Raw genomic sequence first — 19,123 nt, forward strand, 5'->3', positions numbered from 1 at the left:
GGAGTTTAGCAATTGGCTTTATGAATTTCAAGGACCAAGGTTAATTTTAATATTTTTTTTTTTTAAACTGATGATTACCATCGAGTGAAGTCAATGACTTCAATTTGCAGGTGTTCAAAAGAGCTGTCAATTTGTTTTTATATGAAGAAGGGCAGTAGTGTGATTGAGCTTTTAGAGGGTCAACTTTGACCATTGATTTGTATATTCAAGGATTTTCAATTTTAATCGAGGAATAACTGGGCCCTATTTCACCAACTACAAGTTACAAGCACAAATTTGTAACTTGTAGATCACAAGTACAAATTTGTACAATGGAATTCTGTTTCACAAAGTACAAATAAGTAATTCACAAATTTGTGATTATCGAAAAAAAAAATTACAATTAACTTTTGAAAACCACAAGTTTGTAGAATTACCGTTTCACCAAATATATTTTTTTCTTGTAAACAACAACTTTATCTCACAAACTTGTAAAGCTCTTTATAGTCTTAGCGGTGACCGTTTAGTTACTTAACTCATAACGACAGAGGTTAAAATTGGTTTCAAAAGAAAACTAAGTTAATATTGAATATGAAAAAATAGGATTACTATTTTTAAAACTTAAGCAACCCTATTTTAAACGAAACATTGTCAAATAACTAATACTGTCATATCTTAGTAGTTAGATCAAATAAGAAAATTTTTTAAATATATTATATTAACATTTTTGTATTGCTGGATTATTTTTATAATTTATTTATTATTTTATAATGACATCCATGGATTTATAGAAGTTAAATAAAAGGTAAAATAATAAAATTGTAAATAGTGAGCAAAATTAGTAAAATTATTTAAGGAATGAAAAACTACAAATATGAGAAATAAAAACAAGCCTCTTTAATAAAAAGAGAACGAATTTGTACATACTTAAGAGACAGGTAATAGCCAGGAAAATTTTTAAACAGATATTATGTGATGCTTTCATTCGATTTGAAACACAAATGCTATACCAATTTTTAAAGCATTTGTTTTCCAAATTTAAAAAAAAATATTTAAAAGAAAAAAAATTGCATTAAAAAAAAATATTGCAACTGAAAAATATTTGCCTTAAAAAAAATATATAAAAAAAAATTTGCATTAAAAAAAAAGTAATTGCAACTGAAAAATATTTGGATTGAAAATAAAAATTTCATTGCAAATTAAAATATACCAAAATCAAATTTTATCGCAAATAAAAAATTTTCTCAATTGAAAAAAAATCAAGGCAAAATGTATGTGCATGTGCATTAAATATTTTTTCTATATATATTCGTCGAATTTCTTACATATTTGGGTATCTGACCATACCTACATTAGTTATTTCAACTACCTATACTATTGAACCTTATCTAAGGCCAAAAAGACAAAACTGTAAGGGATTCAACATTTTGCATTGATTTTTTTTTTAATGCAGAAAATTTTTTATTTAAAATATATTTTTTTTGTAATGCAAAATATATTTATTTGAAATAAAAATATTATTTTCAATGCAAATATTTTTCAGTTGCAATAACATTTTTTTAAAGCAAATTATTTTATTTGCAATATATATTTTTTTTAATGCAAATATTTTTCAGTTGCAATACAAATTTTTTTAATGCAATTTTTTTTTTCACTATGAAAATTGTAGATTACAAATACAATTTTGTGATCACAAGAAACTGGTGAAACAAAATTTCTCAATTTTTCACAAATATTGTGAAAATTACTTGTAATTACAAATTTGTAAGTTGGTGAAATAGGGCCCTGATGTTTCTAAAATGCCCAAGTGACCTGACTTTGCATTTTTTTTTAAGTTACGTGAGGATCTAGGCTATTTATATTAATCTATTAACACTTGAGTGAAAAAACATGGAATCACACCCATTTGCATTTTGAAAACAACAATTGACGGATCTACCTCTTGTTTTAATATATAAACTTTGAAAATGCATAAACAGTACATTTTAAAACTTCTTCAAATGGATATGCCTTCACAAAAAATTAACTATATGGGAGTACTTTGGTTCTCATTGCAGACGTCATCAAACTAATGTAAGACTGAACATTATGAATTCATAAGTAAAGAGTTGTGATAAAATAAATTGCATGACGTTTTCTGCAATTAAAACCCGTGAACGTCTTAGTTAGGGACATTATCAAAAGCCTGAAATCCTAGATTTATTCTGTTCTTCAAACTTATAAAATTTGTCGACACCCAAAATAATTTTTTTTTATTTTTTTTTTTTTTCAAGTTAGAAGATGTATCTACGCCTAAAGATCCCATTTGCATCAAAAAGTCAATTTCGGAAAAAAGTGGATTTATTCTGATCTAACAACTGACGATTCAATTACAAAAATATCTTTTAAATGAGTCTGACTTGAAAACAAAGTGTATCATTTAATTTATGTACAGTAAAAAAAAAAATAGAAAAAAAAAAGAATCATTAAAGCGGAAGTTTTTAAATGTGAAAATGTGTTTTTTTTTTTAATAGTTTTTATTGAAGTGAAAACTTCTTTAGTATCGTAGTGATTTGAAACAAGATAAAACGAAAAAGCGACACGAAAAATCAATTGATCATAACTTTTTTGTTTTAATAGATAGATTAATGAAATTTATACAGTAGATAGGTAATTAAAAAAATTATGATTGTGCAAAATTTCAATTAATTTCATATTCAAAATTCTGAGATAACGGTGAAAAGGTGTTCTTTTTCTAAACACGTTATATCTTTTGATCCAGAGCACATAACAAATTGATTTAACATTAATATGCATGCTGATAATATTACCTTTCATTTAATATATCACACATAACGATAACGGTACGTGATCTACAAGTTATATAATATTTAATTGAAAAACTTGAAAAATACCTCAAAACACCTGTGAAAATTTTTTGCCGATGACCAGCCAGCTACACAGAGATGAGTACAGGAAGTACCGTAATCTCAGTTTCAAATTTCGACATGGTTGGCTTTAAAAAATTCTTACTTTTTTTGTAGGCATGGTAGAAATATGATTGAAGCGTCATATAAAAGGTGAAATAATAATGATATAAAATAGAATTTAATTTAAATGTATGCGAAATTTGAAAGGTCTATAATTTTCATTTTTTTTTTTTTTTCATATTTTTTATATAACCTCAAATATATTGACAAAAATGCTTAAATGATTTTTTTATTTTTACCTTTAACAAACAGATTTTGATAAAAATTTGTGAAATGCACGTTTTTATGTTTCAAGAAAGCTAAAATTTTTTTAAAGCAAAATATTAATATTTCAATTTTTGAAAATTTAATTTTGAAGAAATGATCTATAGTTTCCAAAAAAAAAAAAAAAATAAACAGTTTTTGAAAATTTCATTAAGATTATAATTTTTGATTAGGTAAAACTTTGAAAAATAAATAAAATAAAATAAAATAAAATAAATAATAAAAATAAATAAATAAACTTTAACTTTGAGATGGCCAAAAAGAATGTCAAAAACAGAAACAAAAAAAAAAACAATTTTTCATTAGGTATTAACAAAAAAAAAAAAAAACATTCAGACCTTTTGTTGAAATTTTCAAAACTGAAAAATTCAATTTCAAGCTTACTTGAAACATAAAAGCGTACATTTCACAAAGTGTTATCAAAATCTTACTAAAATGTAATAATCTTTCCAATCTAAGAAACTTACGATTGAATCTCATAGTATGGCTTCTGGGAAAACAAAATATTATTTAATTGATAATTTTTTCTCACAGTTTATCATTATCACCATCAATACTCGGTGTTAAATAACAAAGTTAACATACATTATGTGTCTCAATATTTTAAAAAAATTTCAATCATTCAATCATGTCTTAAGTTTTCACAAACTAGCTACACGATTGGATTTGCATTCGGATTAACATGTTTAAACAAAATGCAAATAAATTTACCCTAGGCTAACACTTTTATAATCAAAATTATCAACAAAAAAAAAAGCTCATTTGATCAAACAGATTAAATCATAAAAAAACAGCAATTGAACTCCAACCGAGTAAATTGTTGTGCAATCCACAAAATACACAAGCAATACAATCGCACACTATAAATATTATGTGAACATTATTCACATTAATAAAATATCAATAAAACCAACAAAATAATAACAAAAAAAAAAAAAACTTACCATTATTATCGTCATCTTGCAAATGATGTTTCAATTGATGTAAATGTGCATAGAAGTGGTGATGATGCAGTACACATGCCAAATCGGTGCAATTTAACATTTTTCCAGATTTTACAAATCTTGGCTATGATTCCCTGCAAATAATAAAATTAAAAAAAAAACAAATAAATACAATTAAAGAGAAAATACAAATAAATTACAAATTTCTCTCTCAAAAAATAACAAAACAAAACTGAAAAACATTAAAATTAGAAAAGGTCCCCGCCAAATAACACAAAACAACAACAAAATAAAAAACATTAAAACACCATTACTGGATATTACTTAAGATACAGTCCGCCGCCGCCGCAAAATGACACTCGTTAAGACCTCTAAGCGTGACTCAAGCTGCTAGCTATAGGTTCAGTATAATGTTGGAATACTGTCAAAATAATTGTGGCCATTAGTTTGCCATATAGTCACTCTAGTCAGTTAGTCAGTCAGTCAGTCTAACCAAAATATTGAAACCAGTTTATGAGATAGTAAATAAAATATAATCAACAAGTTGGTATATGTAAAGTCAAGTCCAGCATAGCCATTAGCCCCAATAGCGCACAGGCACCGTTAACTTGATACTTGCACGCATGCGCCGCTGTCGATAATGTGGTAAATGTATAGGAATAGTGTGCTGCGCAGGCGTGTGCTAACTTTAATTGCTACACAGAGATGAGTTGCGTAAAATAAATTAAAATGTTTAAACTAACATCATATTGTGAATAAAATTTAATGACCTAATGTATCTTTGGATATAAACTTGTCATAAACTTGGTAAAGACTTTTTGGTTTAACGAACAGTTCTTTTAAGGCAAAGTGGGTACCCTTTTGATCTATGTACGGGAGAAATTTAGAAATGAAAACTTTTCTCACTTTTGAGTCTTCTCTGACAACCGAAAAATCATGATGAAAAAACTTTCAGATTTATTTATGACATTGAAAAATATCATGACAACGTCCTCATAGTCCCAGGTGGTTTTGTAAAAAATTAATTTCGTTTCAGTGAAATCCATTAAGCTGACAAGTAGTAGAGAGATTTAAAATGAAAGAAAATCTCCTTTGGGAGAGAAACCTAAGATAAAAAAACATATATGCAGGTGCTAGCATTGCACCTTTGATGCAAACCAACATCAACATCAAAAAGAGATGCGATGATTCAATGCGATTTATAAGTGATTGCAAATTTATGTCTAGAAAAAAACTTTCGTATCACACCGAAGCGATCTATAAGCAGGATTTTCCTGTCTTTTTTTACGAAAAAAAAAATAATAAATATCAAATTAATGGGGGAGATTTCAAGATTTTAAGATACCTATATTAAATGCAAAAACACGACCTTGACTTATCAACAAGATTTCAAGTTTTTTCCTATGTATCCTAACAGTGGGACACAAAATGAGACAAAATCGAGTTATTTAGTTATTTTTTTTTTTTTTCAATCCTTAAAGGATATTGTTGGGAAATTTTTAAATTTAGTTTTATGCACGTACATAATATGTATATCATTTTAAAATCTAGTTTTCTATACAATATACCTACTTAATATTAAACCGAAAGATTTTTTTCTTGCATATATAAAAAAAAAATTAACGATTTTAAAACAATTTTTTTGAAAAATGTTGGAAAACAAGCAACGATCTCGTCTCATCATCAGCCATGATAATTTATGTGAACTACATTTCAGTCTGTTTGAATTTTAATTTTTTACTTGTTTTATAGGTTTCATTGGTTATGTACAATAACTGATAAAATTTTCGAAAAAATGTATTTCAAGCTGATGAGAACATCGGTGTTTCTTACCCCAAAATGTTACCCATGTCTGTAGCTTCCATGTATCCAATGGGTATGATAAAAATTTGTTTTAGCAGACTTCTTTTATATTGGATTTTTGATAACTGCATTTCAGAAAAAAATTAAGAAATATCCTTGTGTTGATAGACCGATTTTAAAAATAAAGAGCTATTTAAGAACTGAAAAACACATTAAAATATTTCTTTTTCTATCAATAATCCTGAAAAAAAAAGTTTTCTAAAACTTATTATTAATTATGTAAAATATTGCAACTTTCAAAATATTCAAACATTAAATCATTGGCTTTTTGGGGCCAATTTATAGATTTTACGGGCTCTTGGAAAAAAACACCCTTTTACTTAAATTATTTTATGAAAACTCATGGGAAAGACAACATTTTTAATAAATTTCTTGATTTTATCGGACTTATCGCAGATTTTCTTTTTTTTTTTTCTTTGACAAAAAAACACCCTTTCACTTAAAATATCTTTATAGCCTACTTAAGTTCTTGATTTCTGTTATGAATGAAACATTCATACCAATTTTCATTGTTCTAACATTTTTGTCCCAGTTTTTGTGGTACAAATTCCGAATTTCAACATTTCTTTAAAAAAAAAAAACACCCTTTCACTCAAGATAATTTTGTAGACTCTGTTCTTAGATATTATAACAAACAATACTTTTTCACGAAATTTAAAAAAATTTACAAAATTTATGGCAGCTGTTATGATACCTTTCTCACACATAACACGGTGTTACAAAAATGAGGTTTTAAAATATACGCGGGCGGAGACCTATCAGGTTTTGTAGAGCTAGTCGCACTGAATACGAAACGGTATTTGAAAATCCCCTAACACCCCCAAAATCTGGAGTTACGGGCATAAAACGGTTTTTTGGACCTTCACCCATTGAAAAAATTCTAGCTTCGAAATTTTTTACCCATTTTCGATTTTTTCACAGTTTCTGATAGAAGATAAATATACCTTTTCAACAATGTATAAAACAATGTAAAAAACAATGTAAAAAATTCGCAGTCTGGACAAAAATAGTATAAAATGAGTTTAAAAAAATTTGTTTCCCCTATTTTTAACTTTGAAATCGATTATTTCAAAAACTATTGGTAATATTATATTGATTTAAAAATTAGAATCAAATGCACAATTTTGCCTTTTGGAAATGGTATCATTTATTACTGTAAGTGTTGCCGTTGTTTTTTAATAATTTTTTTTTATTTTGATAATTTTTTTTTAGAAAAATGCCCCTCCCACCTAAACGGGGGGAGATAGACCCCCCTCCCAAAGAAAAAAAATGTTTGTATTGAGCTCCTCTACAAAAACTCTTCATCAAATCCTGGCGTCCAAGTTATCCTACTACGTGCCGAAACAACATTTTTGTTCTATACCTAAAAGTTCGAATTTCTGTATCTGGGTTGAAATCGAAAAATTTTTTTTCTAAGTCAATTTTGAAGTGATTTTCATAAAAAATACCTCGATCAATTGGGAAATAGATATAGTTTTAGAATATATTTTTTAAATAGCATTTTGTTTTAAAAACATATACTTTAAATTGATGCCGAAGTTGGGCAAATGACAAAAAAAATTGAATTTTTGAACTTTGACATCTTATAAATTCTAAGTGGTTTAACCGAGTTACATGTTTTATACATTGTTAAAAAGGTATATTTATCTATCTATCAGAAACTTTTAAAAAATCGAAAATGGGTAAAAAATTGTCGAAGCTAGAATTTTTTCAATGGGTGAAGGCCCAAAAAACCGTTTTTTTTGCCCGTAACTCCAGATTTTGGGGGTGTTAGGGGATTTTCAAATACCGTTTCGTATTCAGTGCGACTAGCTCTACAAAACCTGATAGGTCTCCGCCCGCGTATATTTTGAGTGTTACACCGTGTAATTAAATAGAATAACTCAAGTTATGAGAAAACACCCTTTCACCAAAAATATTTTTAAGAACTTTATAAAATCTTTGTCCCTGATTTATCTTAAACCTTCATTCCGAATTTCATCAGTGTAGCATTGTTTTCACATAAGTTTCGGTTATATTTTACCTGTTGCGGTCAAAGACAAGCACCCTTGTTTTTAATCGACAATAACAATCGTATTGACTATAGTTTCGTATTGACTATTTCAATCGGATAAAATCTCCAGAAAATGTTTCAACCCATGGACAAAATCTCCAATAAATAATTTTTTCTCCCATTTTCTCCAAATCCCCAAAAATCTTCAATTAGCAAAAACAAAAACGGTATATAATGATAAAAAAAAACACTGTAGGTAAGTCAAAGTAAAATCAGAACTAAGCACGACAATTTTAAAATCACAAAGGTTTCTCTTTTAAAACGTTCAAGTTGCTTAAATTTTTAACACTTTTTATGTATAAATTTGGGAAATGTCAGGTATAAAAAATTAAAATAAAAAAAAAAAAAACATAAAAGAAATAGTTTTTCTGTTAGGGAAGGATGCAGAAGGGCCTCAAGGACTCGAAAATAAAATTACGAAGCATCTGTTTAATTAATTTAGAGGCAACTTACAAAATTGTGCGAGTTGGCTCGAATTTGACTTTTAGTACGAGCTAAACAACCTTATTCGTCTTTTGAATTCTGAATTGTTTTCACTTAAATGCCTTGGAAGTGCGAAACTTTCATGTACTTAGTTCTTATTTCAATTCAGATTTTAGACTTACACATCCCACTGTATGGGCTCTTATATTATCTGTTTGACAACAGAACAAAAAAAAAAAAAGTTAATTATAAATTCGTTGACATGCGAATGAATCTAAGAGATACAATATAGTTACCTATATAAAACATGAAACAAAAAACAAATATATACTATACATTTATTTATTCAAGATGCGCTATCGATAAGTTAGTACGTACATGTTTGTATACGAGCTGCGCCGGTTGAACGGTCATTTCCTCGTGGGATAATGATGTTTGCTGAATTGCAAATGCCAAGATGTGTCCAGATGCCAAACCAAATCGACGACTACAAAGCTAAGCCAAGCCTTATACTATAAGTTATAAAGATAAGAGCATCCGCAATGATGCAATGCAAATAACTTTTTTTTTGTCTTCTTTAATAATAATTATTATTATTGTGACTCAGGTAAGGTGATTTATGGGTTTTGAGAGATATAGAGCAAAGGTGTTGGGAAAATAAGTGAAGGTCGTAGCAGCAGTTATTGTGAGTGACAGGCTTTTAAGTTTCAGTTTTTTTTTTTTTTTTTTGTAGTTTATTTTCTCAGAGAAGATGATGATGAGTGATGAGATGCACTGAGATTGTGTCTGTCGTTTAAGTGTTTTACCTGTCATAATTATGTCAACAAATATTAAATAATAGAGAAAAAATGTATATCTTTGAAAAGATGTGATTTTAAAGGTTTCATGTAGAAAGTAATAAATTGTATTAAAGAAAACTAATGAAATACATTATCACTTGCAGGGTCACACATTTTTAACACATTGATTTCCTTAAATATAAAAAATCTTTTGTTTAGAATTATACGTTTACTAGCTGACCCGGCGGACTTCGTTCCGCCATTTCTTGTATTTATTTCTCATTTTCGATTCTGTAATTAGTAAATTTTCAAATGAAAAAGATGATCAAAACTTAAAAAGTTCATAAAATGAGTTTAAAAATGTTAACTTTTAAATTTTTAGCAAAAGTGGCCTATGCAAAATACTCATGCATGCGCATGATTAAACCTATATTTCCTATAAGTTTGAGATTTTTTGCAGACTTTTAAAAATTCCAAAAAAATAAAAGACTACTCAAAATGTCCCTAAAAATTAGTTGTTTTTCAAAAAATTGTATTTCAAAATACAGGGCCTATGAAAAAAATCCGTATTAAACCCCTAATTTTTTTTTTCAATATCTTTCTAATGGTGTAACTCAAATTTCTGTGGAAAATTTTGCGTACCTGTAATTAGTCTTTTGTCGAAGGTCTATGACTGCAAAAAAAAACCTTCACAATTTGTTTTTGAAATTTTTTTGAATTTTTTCAATACCTTTTTTAACTATTGAATAAATGTGTCTATCATTTAAAAAAAAGTCAACTCTTTACGACTTACCGTTTAGAAAATAGCCTCTTTTTTCAATGTCTTGTTACCCCTATTTACCCTATAAAATCTTAAATTTTGTTTTGCCTTAAACCTTCTCCTCTTATGCCTCTTTGATTTAAAAAAAAAATTAAGAAAATAAGTCAGTCGGTGTGGCCGGTTAGCGAACGTACACAAAACCAAACTTTAATATATATAATAGATGAGAAAATAATAATATCAGTAAGTCAATAAAAATATATACACACAGTAGCAACCATTAACAAAAATATTTTTAGCAAAACTCTTAAAAGAATTCATATCAGAAACTAAGTTAAAAATGATGTAAAGCACAGCGAGCCTGAACAAGTTTAAGGTTGACCTAAAATGACGACAAAAACTAAAAATGAGGCTTTGTTCCTGATGGCCTCAGCAATAATAATCCGGATTAGCTTTTTTTCGAGAAACCCCCCGTAAACGTTTTTTTTTTCGAGAAAAATTCATATCAACGCAAGGCTCGAGTACGATAACTTAGGCGCCAAGAAATGAAAACGGTTTTTTTTGTAGAGGTATTCAATACAATCATTTTTTGTTATGGGAGAGAGGGTCTATGCCCCCCCCCCCCTTTTATGAGGGAGGGGCAATTTTCTAAAAAACTACAAAAAAAATTATTAAAAAGCAACGGTAACACTTACAGTTATCAGTGATACCTTTTTCAAAAGCTAGAATTGTACACTTAATTTGAGTTTTTAAATCCCTCAGACGAAAACAACTATTCCGAGTGGTTGCTCAAATAGGCTTATATTAGTACCTATAAATATGTACTGAAAAAATGACACACTGTAATGTGTAAATTAAAGCACTAAAACACCGTTTAAAATGATGTTGATGACAAAATGTAATATGCCATTTGATTTCTTGCATAAAAGGAATGTTAAAAAAATTAGAAAATCTTTAAGAGGCGTTTTTTGAAATAATATTTTCTTATAAGTAGTAAGAATTTTGTAAAATTTTTCAAAAAAATGTTGCTATGCAATTTTTAAGAAAATATTATAAATAAACAACTAAAAACTAAATTAAAAAAAAAAACAAATATCAACCAAATTCCAAAACATTGATTTTTTCAAAAATAAAATACAATTAAAATGATTATTTTTTTAATTTAAACGTTTCTAAAAACTGTTAATTACCAAGTTTGAAAAAATCGCTCCAGTAGTTAAGAGTCGAGGTACACAGAGAAAAATATGACCCGCTAAAAACTAACAGATTGCCATATTTTTTACCGTCCATGCATTTCATAAGGAAATCTTATTAAAATCAACGATTAATAAGGTTTTTTTAAGGAGATTTCTTATTATTTTTATAGAGAAAATCTTATTAAAATTTGACTGAAAAGTTGATTTTTTTTGCAAATTAGCATTAGAACAAAAATCGCGATCAATATTTTCATGGCAGGTTGGTTCAGGTGGTAAGGTGGGCGACTAATAATTTGAAGTCTCCAGTTCGATTCCTAGCCTGGTCATCGTTTTTTTTATTTTTTTGCAGATTTTAAAACAATAAGGAAAACCCGATTGTTTTAATAAGGTTTCCTTCTTGGATGAAAACCATAGAGAAATCTTATTGTTTTTGTTCTATTTTATGTGGTCTATTTTTCTCTGTGTATGTATGTATATAAAAAGACAGACAGAAAGCCCGAGGCTCACTTTTTTTGGTATTCTTCAAAAAAAAAGTACGTATACACCACAGTGACCACACTGTTTTCTTTTTTGCTGAGGATGCCTTTACCATAAAAAATTAATTTTTACATTATTCGGTCACATTTTCCTTCAAGATCAAGTTTTGTTGTTTCACCGACACGAGTTGATAAAAAGGAATTTAATATAATAATACAAAAAATCATAATAGTTTTTTGTCATTTTGACAAATTTTGTTGAACAACTTCGTATTCAGCACCCTTAAACACACTCCTGATCAAATTACACACACATATCCTTCCTAGTTATTCAACGGTGAAAACCTATTATTACTGTATACCTTACTCAGATGATTGAGGTTAAATTCAAGAAATGGAATGAAATGTTTGTGAAGAAGATTTGGAGTCACGAACCTTTAATAATGGGTCACAAGATTTTCATAAAAACCGATCATTTCAAATATACAAAAATTTCTATTTTGAATATTATAACAACTACGAATCTTTACGTAACCTTAGATCAATAATTCAAAAGATGAAACACTAAATTTTGGCGAAAAAACATTAAACCAAACTATTATAAGAGTTTTGTCTTGAAATAAAATATTGAATAAATTCAGCACATTTTAATCCATGTCCATAATTTATTGTTATTTACTATTGCCAATTTGTATTTGCTTAACATTCCCACATTTAAGGATTTTTATTATACAAACTACCTATTTGATAAACTTTCTATTTCTATCTGCCAAAATTAGAAGAATTAAATTTATTGCCAAAATTATACAATCCTCCTCAGAGGTTCATTCCAATCGAAGAGACTATAATGTGTGTGTAATAATAAATCCATACGATCTGTTAAAAGTATTTTCATGTTTTTCTTGCATCTTAAGCCACAAGTGTTGACACTTCATATAAGTCTTACAACAAAAAAAAACTTTCTTTACTTTTTGCAAATCTATGTAGAAAAATTAAACTATCATTCACCTTTCATAAAATCTACTACAATAATTGACTCTCTCGTCATTTATACTTGATGTTTGCAGTATATCGAGTTGTTACAGTTTAAAATGGCAGTCAAGTACGTGAAGAACTCGTTTCAATACCTATATTATTTTTTTTATGAATATATTTACCACTTTTTTGTATGACAATTGTGACTCGGATGTATGATCATTATTCTGTGGGAATGAAAGTAAAAGTTTGATCGAATATAAAAAATGATGATTTAATTTTTGTTTTTTTTTCAAAATTTAAATAAATGAATATGGAGTGAATGAAAAATGACACTGTCTATAAAGACAAATTTATTAGATTGAATATGACTGATCCGAAAAATGAATTAATTACTTTTTTAAGATTGCGTACAAACGACATCTGTTTTGATGGTCGATTAGTATTTAGTTAGTGAGGAATAAGAAATCGAATGCAGAAATTTAGCATAAAATCATGCTTTGAAAAGTTGATCGTAGATATATCAAATAGACGTTTAATTTTTTCAACAAGATTAGATTTGTCAAAAAGTATGAATAGATATAATGGAGGGCAAATGGCTCCGCGAAATTAGGCCTCAGGAAATAAGGCCCCAAAAGAAAAAATGAAATAAGGCCAAAATTTGGGGTATTTTTTCATAATAAAAATATGCCCCAATGAAACAAGGCCCCATCGAAATGAAAAAATGCCCCAAAAATAAATGAAATAAAGCCCCAACTTGTTTTGAACTTTTTTAGAAAAATGAAATAAGACCCCAATTTTTCTTGAATGAAATATCACCCCAAACCGATAGAACCATCTTTATGGACGGAACTTTTAAAATTGTTTCTCAAGGATGTTTTAAACTGTTGTTGTGTTTTTTTTTCGGTTATCCTGTTACTTATTAATGCTTTTTTCAATGATCCCTGATGGTTTTCTGCACGATCTTTACATTGAAAGGCATTTGTTTGCAGTGCAGCACGATGCTTACATTAAAAAGCATTACAAAGTTACATAATAGCTGAAAGAATCGCGCGATTTTTCAGCTATTCTGTTACTTTTTAATGCTTTCCAATGTGCAAGAAATCGTGCGATTTCTTGAAGCTATTCTGTTACTCCCTGATGGTTTACAACACGGTCTTAAAATGGAAAGGCATTAGTTTGCAGCAATATCTTTACATTGAAAAGCATTAGCTAGTAAATAACAGAATAGCTGAAAAAATCGCGCGATTTTTAAGCTATTCTGTTATTCTGCAAACCAACAGAGAGTCCACAATATGCGGTTCTTTGCCAATTCTGGGTCCTTGATAACCGGAATTTTACAACAGTTTTTTTGAAAGATAATTTAGTAGGTATAGGTAGCATTTTTATGTAAATTATGAAAAATGAAATAAAGCCCCAAATTGTTTTTAAAATAAAATGAAAGTTAGCCCCAAAATAAGTGTTGGGGTCTAATTTCATGGGGGCCTTATTTCGTAATGAAATTATGCCCCAAAAACAAAATGAAACAAGGCCCCCAAAAAATGAAATAACACCCCAAAATTTGAGAAATTTCGTTGTTGTTGTTTTGTTTGTATTTTTTTGGGGCCTTATTTCATTTTTTATTGGAGCCCTATTTCCTGGGGCCTAATTTCGCGGAGCCTTTAAGAATCTTTTATTTCTAATAAAAACATAGAACTATACCGAACCCTATTGATCATAAAATAACGGCAATTTCAATCGCCAATAATTTTAATCTAAATTCAACGATTTTAGATTTGGCTATAAGGATTAAAATACGACTACCGATACAATTTAAAATTACTGATCATAGGTACCAAAGGTATTACGAGCATTGCAAAGAAACGTTTGCTTTAACCGATTATTTAATATTGTATCATGGTGACAAAAGGTTTTTGAAAACACCAGTTTCTGAAGATTTCTTGACAAAGTTCTAGCTCTTAAAACTCGGTTAAGGTATAAATTTTCTGTTGAATAGTTTTTAGAACAAGTATTTGGTCAAGTAATTGGACATTAGAATTATTCCAAATTACGGTTGGAATACGTTCACTTAAGAACTTTTCATAATTGAAAATGCCAAGTCACTAAATAACGCCAATTAAATTGTGAAAGAATACGATGTATAAAAAGAAAAATATATTTAAATAAAGGAAAAGTGTATGTTATAAATAATGAGTATTTTAAGAACTTTTAACTTCATATTTTACTATCCATAGGCATTCATAAAACTTGGAATCAAATCTGGTTAATTTGTTGCCAAAAAATATGATTACCTATGACCTAATTCGACCCCAGGTCCCCAGGTTTTATTTTAATATAATTTTCAAAATTTGGATTTGTTAATTTTTAAATAATGGATTGAAAAAGTAATTTTTCGTGTGATGTGTTTTGAATTAATTTAAAGATTCTGATTTTGAATGCTACCATCGAAAAAAGCCAAATTCTCTAAGGAAAATTAGTTTTTAATTGAAAATCAACTCATCTTGCATCAAAAATTTGAAGAAAAATTTTTTATTTAATAGAAATGTACTCTTATTTGTAAATTACGATATTACTATTTATATCGATATGTTTTACCTTTTTTACTCGTAAATCAAATATTACATTCGTACGTTCCGTACAGCAATTCTGCCTTAGACCTTTTCATATTTTCAGAGTGTCTCGTTTGAAATAATTCCTATAGGCATCTTTCATCTTCAACGAACACAAAACATGTATGTTTGTATGTACTTCCTAACTGTATTAAGAAATTAAAACGTCACGTACAGACAAGCAAACTCAGCCAAGTAATTTTATATAACACTTGCATCGATGACACTCATGGTATGTATGTTGTGTGCTACGTTTACGATCAGCTTAACCTTATTTAATTTCATATTTTTTCTCAGGTGTTCACTGTTCAACCTGCATGTGCCCTCTTCATTATTAAGATATTATAAACACTAACTTGAACTCAAATGACATTGAAAATTCAAAAATCTTTTACTCAATTTTAAATTAAGTAGTTATTTTTGTATTGAATTATTTTCGACAACAAACAAAAACTACACGCAACCTAATAGTACAGGAAAGATAGACTTTTTCGTGGAACGAAATATAGGACGGCTGAATTTTTCAAATCTGAAAGAGGGGCATTAGAAAAGCTTAAGTCCTGGTTTTCGGGACGCCACCCCCCTGGCGAAATCTGCCATTTTGGAAAACGCGAATCGCTCTATATCTCCAAAACTATTTATCCTAGAGAAATGGTTATCAGACCAAAGTTCTTGGAAATTTAATTATCTTTTTCTTTGTAATACATTATTTTTCTGAGCGGGCAATAGTTTTGAGGTTATGTTGTTTTAATTTATTTTGTTTCCTTTTTTTTTTTAAGATTTTATCATTCTCGGTAATAGTAACATAATTTTATATACAGTACAAGTTATAGACCATCAAATTTCCAATAATTTGGTATATTTTTGAAAGTCATGCGATGTATGAGTCGAAAGTTATTGATCTGAAAACTGTAGTCTAAGTACAGGAAAGTTAGTAAATAAAACAGGCATTTTAAGAAACGAAATATAGGGAGGCTGATTTTTTCAAATCTGAAATAAGGGTGTTAGAAAAGCTTAAGTCCTGGTTCTCGGGACACCAACTCCATGGCGAAATCCGCCATTTTGAAAAGCGTGAATTGGTCTATATCTACTAAACTATTGGCTTGACAGAATAAGTTACTTAACCAAAGTTGTAGATAATATAAATATCTTTTCTTGTACATTCATTGTTTTTCTGCGAGGACAACACTTTTAAGGTTATGTTGTTTAATTTTTTATTTTTTCAGTTTTTTTTAATTTTTCTCTCTGATTAAAGTTGTAGAACATCAATATTCCATTAATTTGGTATACTTTTGAAGATTATATGATTCTTCAAACCAAAGATACGGAATTTTAAGAGTAATCCCTTTCAATATTTTCTAAAAATATACTAATATGCTTTTGCACAAGGTTCATACCTAAAATACTTAATCGTGTACGTAATGTAAGAACAAGAAACATATGATATGAGAGGTGGGTTATGGTAAGCCGTAGAATGTTTTGGTACACATATTTTGTGTTTTAAGTCAAACATCCAACTTTTATGATGCTAAAAAATAATGTTTTTATCATAGAGACCGTGAAAAATAAAAAAATTAAAAAAAAAACAACATAACCTCAAAAGTGTTGTCCTCGCTGAAAAACAGTGCATGTACAAGAACAGATATTCATATTACCTACAACTTTGGTTAAGTAACTTATTCGGTCAAGTCAATAGTTTAGTAGATATAGACCAATTCACGTTTTTCAAAATGGCGGATTTCGCCAGGTGCTCGGCGTCCCAAGAACCAGGACTAAAGCTTTTCTAATACTCCTCTTTCAGATTTGAAAAAATCAGCCTCCCTATATTTCGTTCTACAAAATGTCTGTTTTTTTACTAACTTTCGTGTACTTAGACTACAGTTTTCAGATCAATAACTTTCGACTCATACATCGCATGATTTTCAAAAATATACCAAATTATTGGAAATTTGATGGTCTATAACTTTAACTGTTTAAAAATTTATGTAACTAATACCAGGAATGATAAAATCTTAAAAAAACCAAAAAAAAATTAATTAAAACAACATAACCTCAAAACCATTGCCCGCTCAGAAAAATAATGTATTACAAAGAAAAAGATAATTAAATTTCCAGGAACTTTGGTTTGATAATCATTTCTCTAGGATAAATAGTTTTGGAGATATAGAGCGATTCCCGTTTTCCAAAATGGCGGATTTCGCCAGGGGGGTGGCGTCCCGAAAACCAGGACTTAAGCTTTTCTAATACCCCTCTTTCAGATTTGAAAAATTCAGCCGTCCTTTATTTCGTTCCACAATATGCTTGTTTTTTTACTAACTTTCCTGTACTATAACTACACTAATAAACCAAGTCACACCTCTCCGTGCTGGAGAAATGATTCCCCAGTAATAATAATTTATTTCGTTTCAGTTAACGAGCTCTACGATGTGCAAAAATATGTACTACGTCAAACTCAACAAGCATAAAGAAGCAATTTACCAAATTAGATGTCTGATTTAAAAGTAATTAAATATTTGGGAGTAAGAAGTGTGAATCTCAATACGGAAGATACATATTTATGGTACATGTAGGATGTAGGTACCTACAATGTCATGCAATTATAATGCTTTACTCTTAAATAAGTCTTTAAGTAGTTTACATACATATGTATATATTTTTTTTAATGCAACAAACCTTGAAATTTGATAACATGTATAATAGTTGTGAAAGTGTAAACAAAAAAAGAAAAAATTGAATAGTTGAGTATACAATACGCGCTGGAATCGAAATTCGTTTTTAGAACACTTATTTGTTTTTTGGACATATATTTAAAAACAACTTTTAATAGCAAATAAGCTTTTGCTTCTAAGATTTAATTATTTTTTTTTCATAATTAATAAAATATAGATAATATAATACACTTAGGAGCAAAAAACCGAAAGGAAAAACGAAAAATTCAATGCAAAATGTGTGCATTAAATATTTTTTTGTCGAATTTCTTACAAATTTTACTTTTTAACCTTATATTATCTTTAATATTATAGTTAAAAAAGTTAATGTATGGTCAAATATCCAAAATTGTAAAAAATTCGACTAGTATTAAAAAAATATATATTTAATGCACACATTGAATTTTTTCAATGCAGAAAATTTTTCATTTGAAATAATTTTTTTTTTTTTAAATGCAAAATATTTTTATTTGGAATAACAATTTTATTTTCAATGCTAAAAAAACACTCTTCTACCTAAAATGTGTGTACAGACACTTTTGATCTTTTATCCTTTTTGCCAAGTTTTATGAGGCTAACATTTTTTTTTAATACCTATTTTACCTTACTATAAGCCAACAAAAGTGCTTTTGCACAAAAAATGATTTCATTAAAAGATAGACCTTGTGATATAACGAGGGTTGTTAAAATATGAATTAAAAAAACTACATTTGAAATATAAAAAAAGTTAATGCAAATAAAAAATTTACATATTTAAAAAAAAATATTTATTGCAAGTGAAAAAAATTTGCATTAAACAAAATATTTATTGGAAATAAAAATATTTTGCAATAAAAAAAATTTTTGCAAAAATTTTCTGTATTAAAAAAAAATTTATAAATGAGTATTATTCATAGAATTTTTACAATTTTGGTGATTTGAAAATAAAAAAATATCTAATGCAAACATTTTGCATTGTTTTTTTTTTTCAATGCAAAAAATTTTTATTTTCCAATAAATTTATTTGACTAATGGAAAATTTTTTATTTGCAATTAAAATTGTATTTTCAATGCAAATATTTTTTAGTTGTTACCTATAACATTTTTAAATGCAAAATATTTTTATGTACAATCAATATTTTTTTG

The 19,123-nt window shown here is 28.1% G+C and overlaps 1 protein-coding gene across 2 annotated transcripts in view; it reads right to left on the minus strand.

Moving 5' to 3' along the window:
• Positions 1 to 19,123, minus strand: part of LOC129914520 (RGS domain-containing serine/threonine-protein kinase A) — a 275,189-nt gene that overhangs the window by 214,149 nt on the left and 41,917 nt on the right. For both annotated transcript variants that reach the window (XM_055993816.1, XM_055993819.1), the window contains exon 2: positions 4,157 to 4,290. In XM_055993816.1, coding sequence (XP_055849791.1) covers positions 4,157 to 4,256 — 100 coding nt within the window. In that variant the 5' untranslated portion in view covers positions 4,257 to 4,290. The remainder of the gene's footprint in view (positions 1 to 4,156; positions 4,291 to 19,123) is intronic.

This window comes from Episyrphus balteatus, chromosome 3 (genome assembly GCF_945859705.1).
Source record: "Episyrphus balteatus chromosome 3, idEpiBalt1.1, whole genome shotgun sequence".
Lineage (NCBI taxonomy): Eukaryota > Metazoa > Arthropoda > Insecta > Diptera > Syrphidae > Episyrphus > Episyrphus balteatus.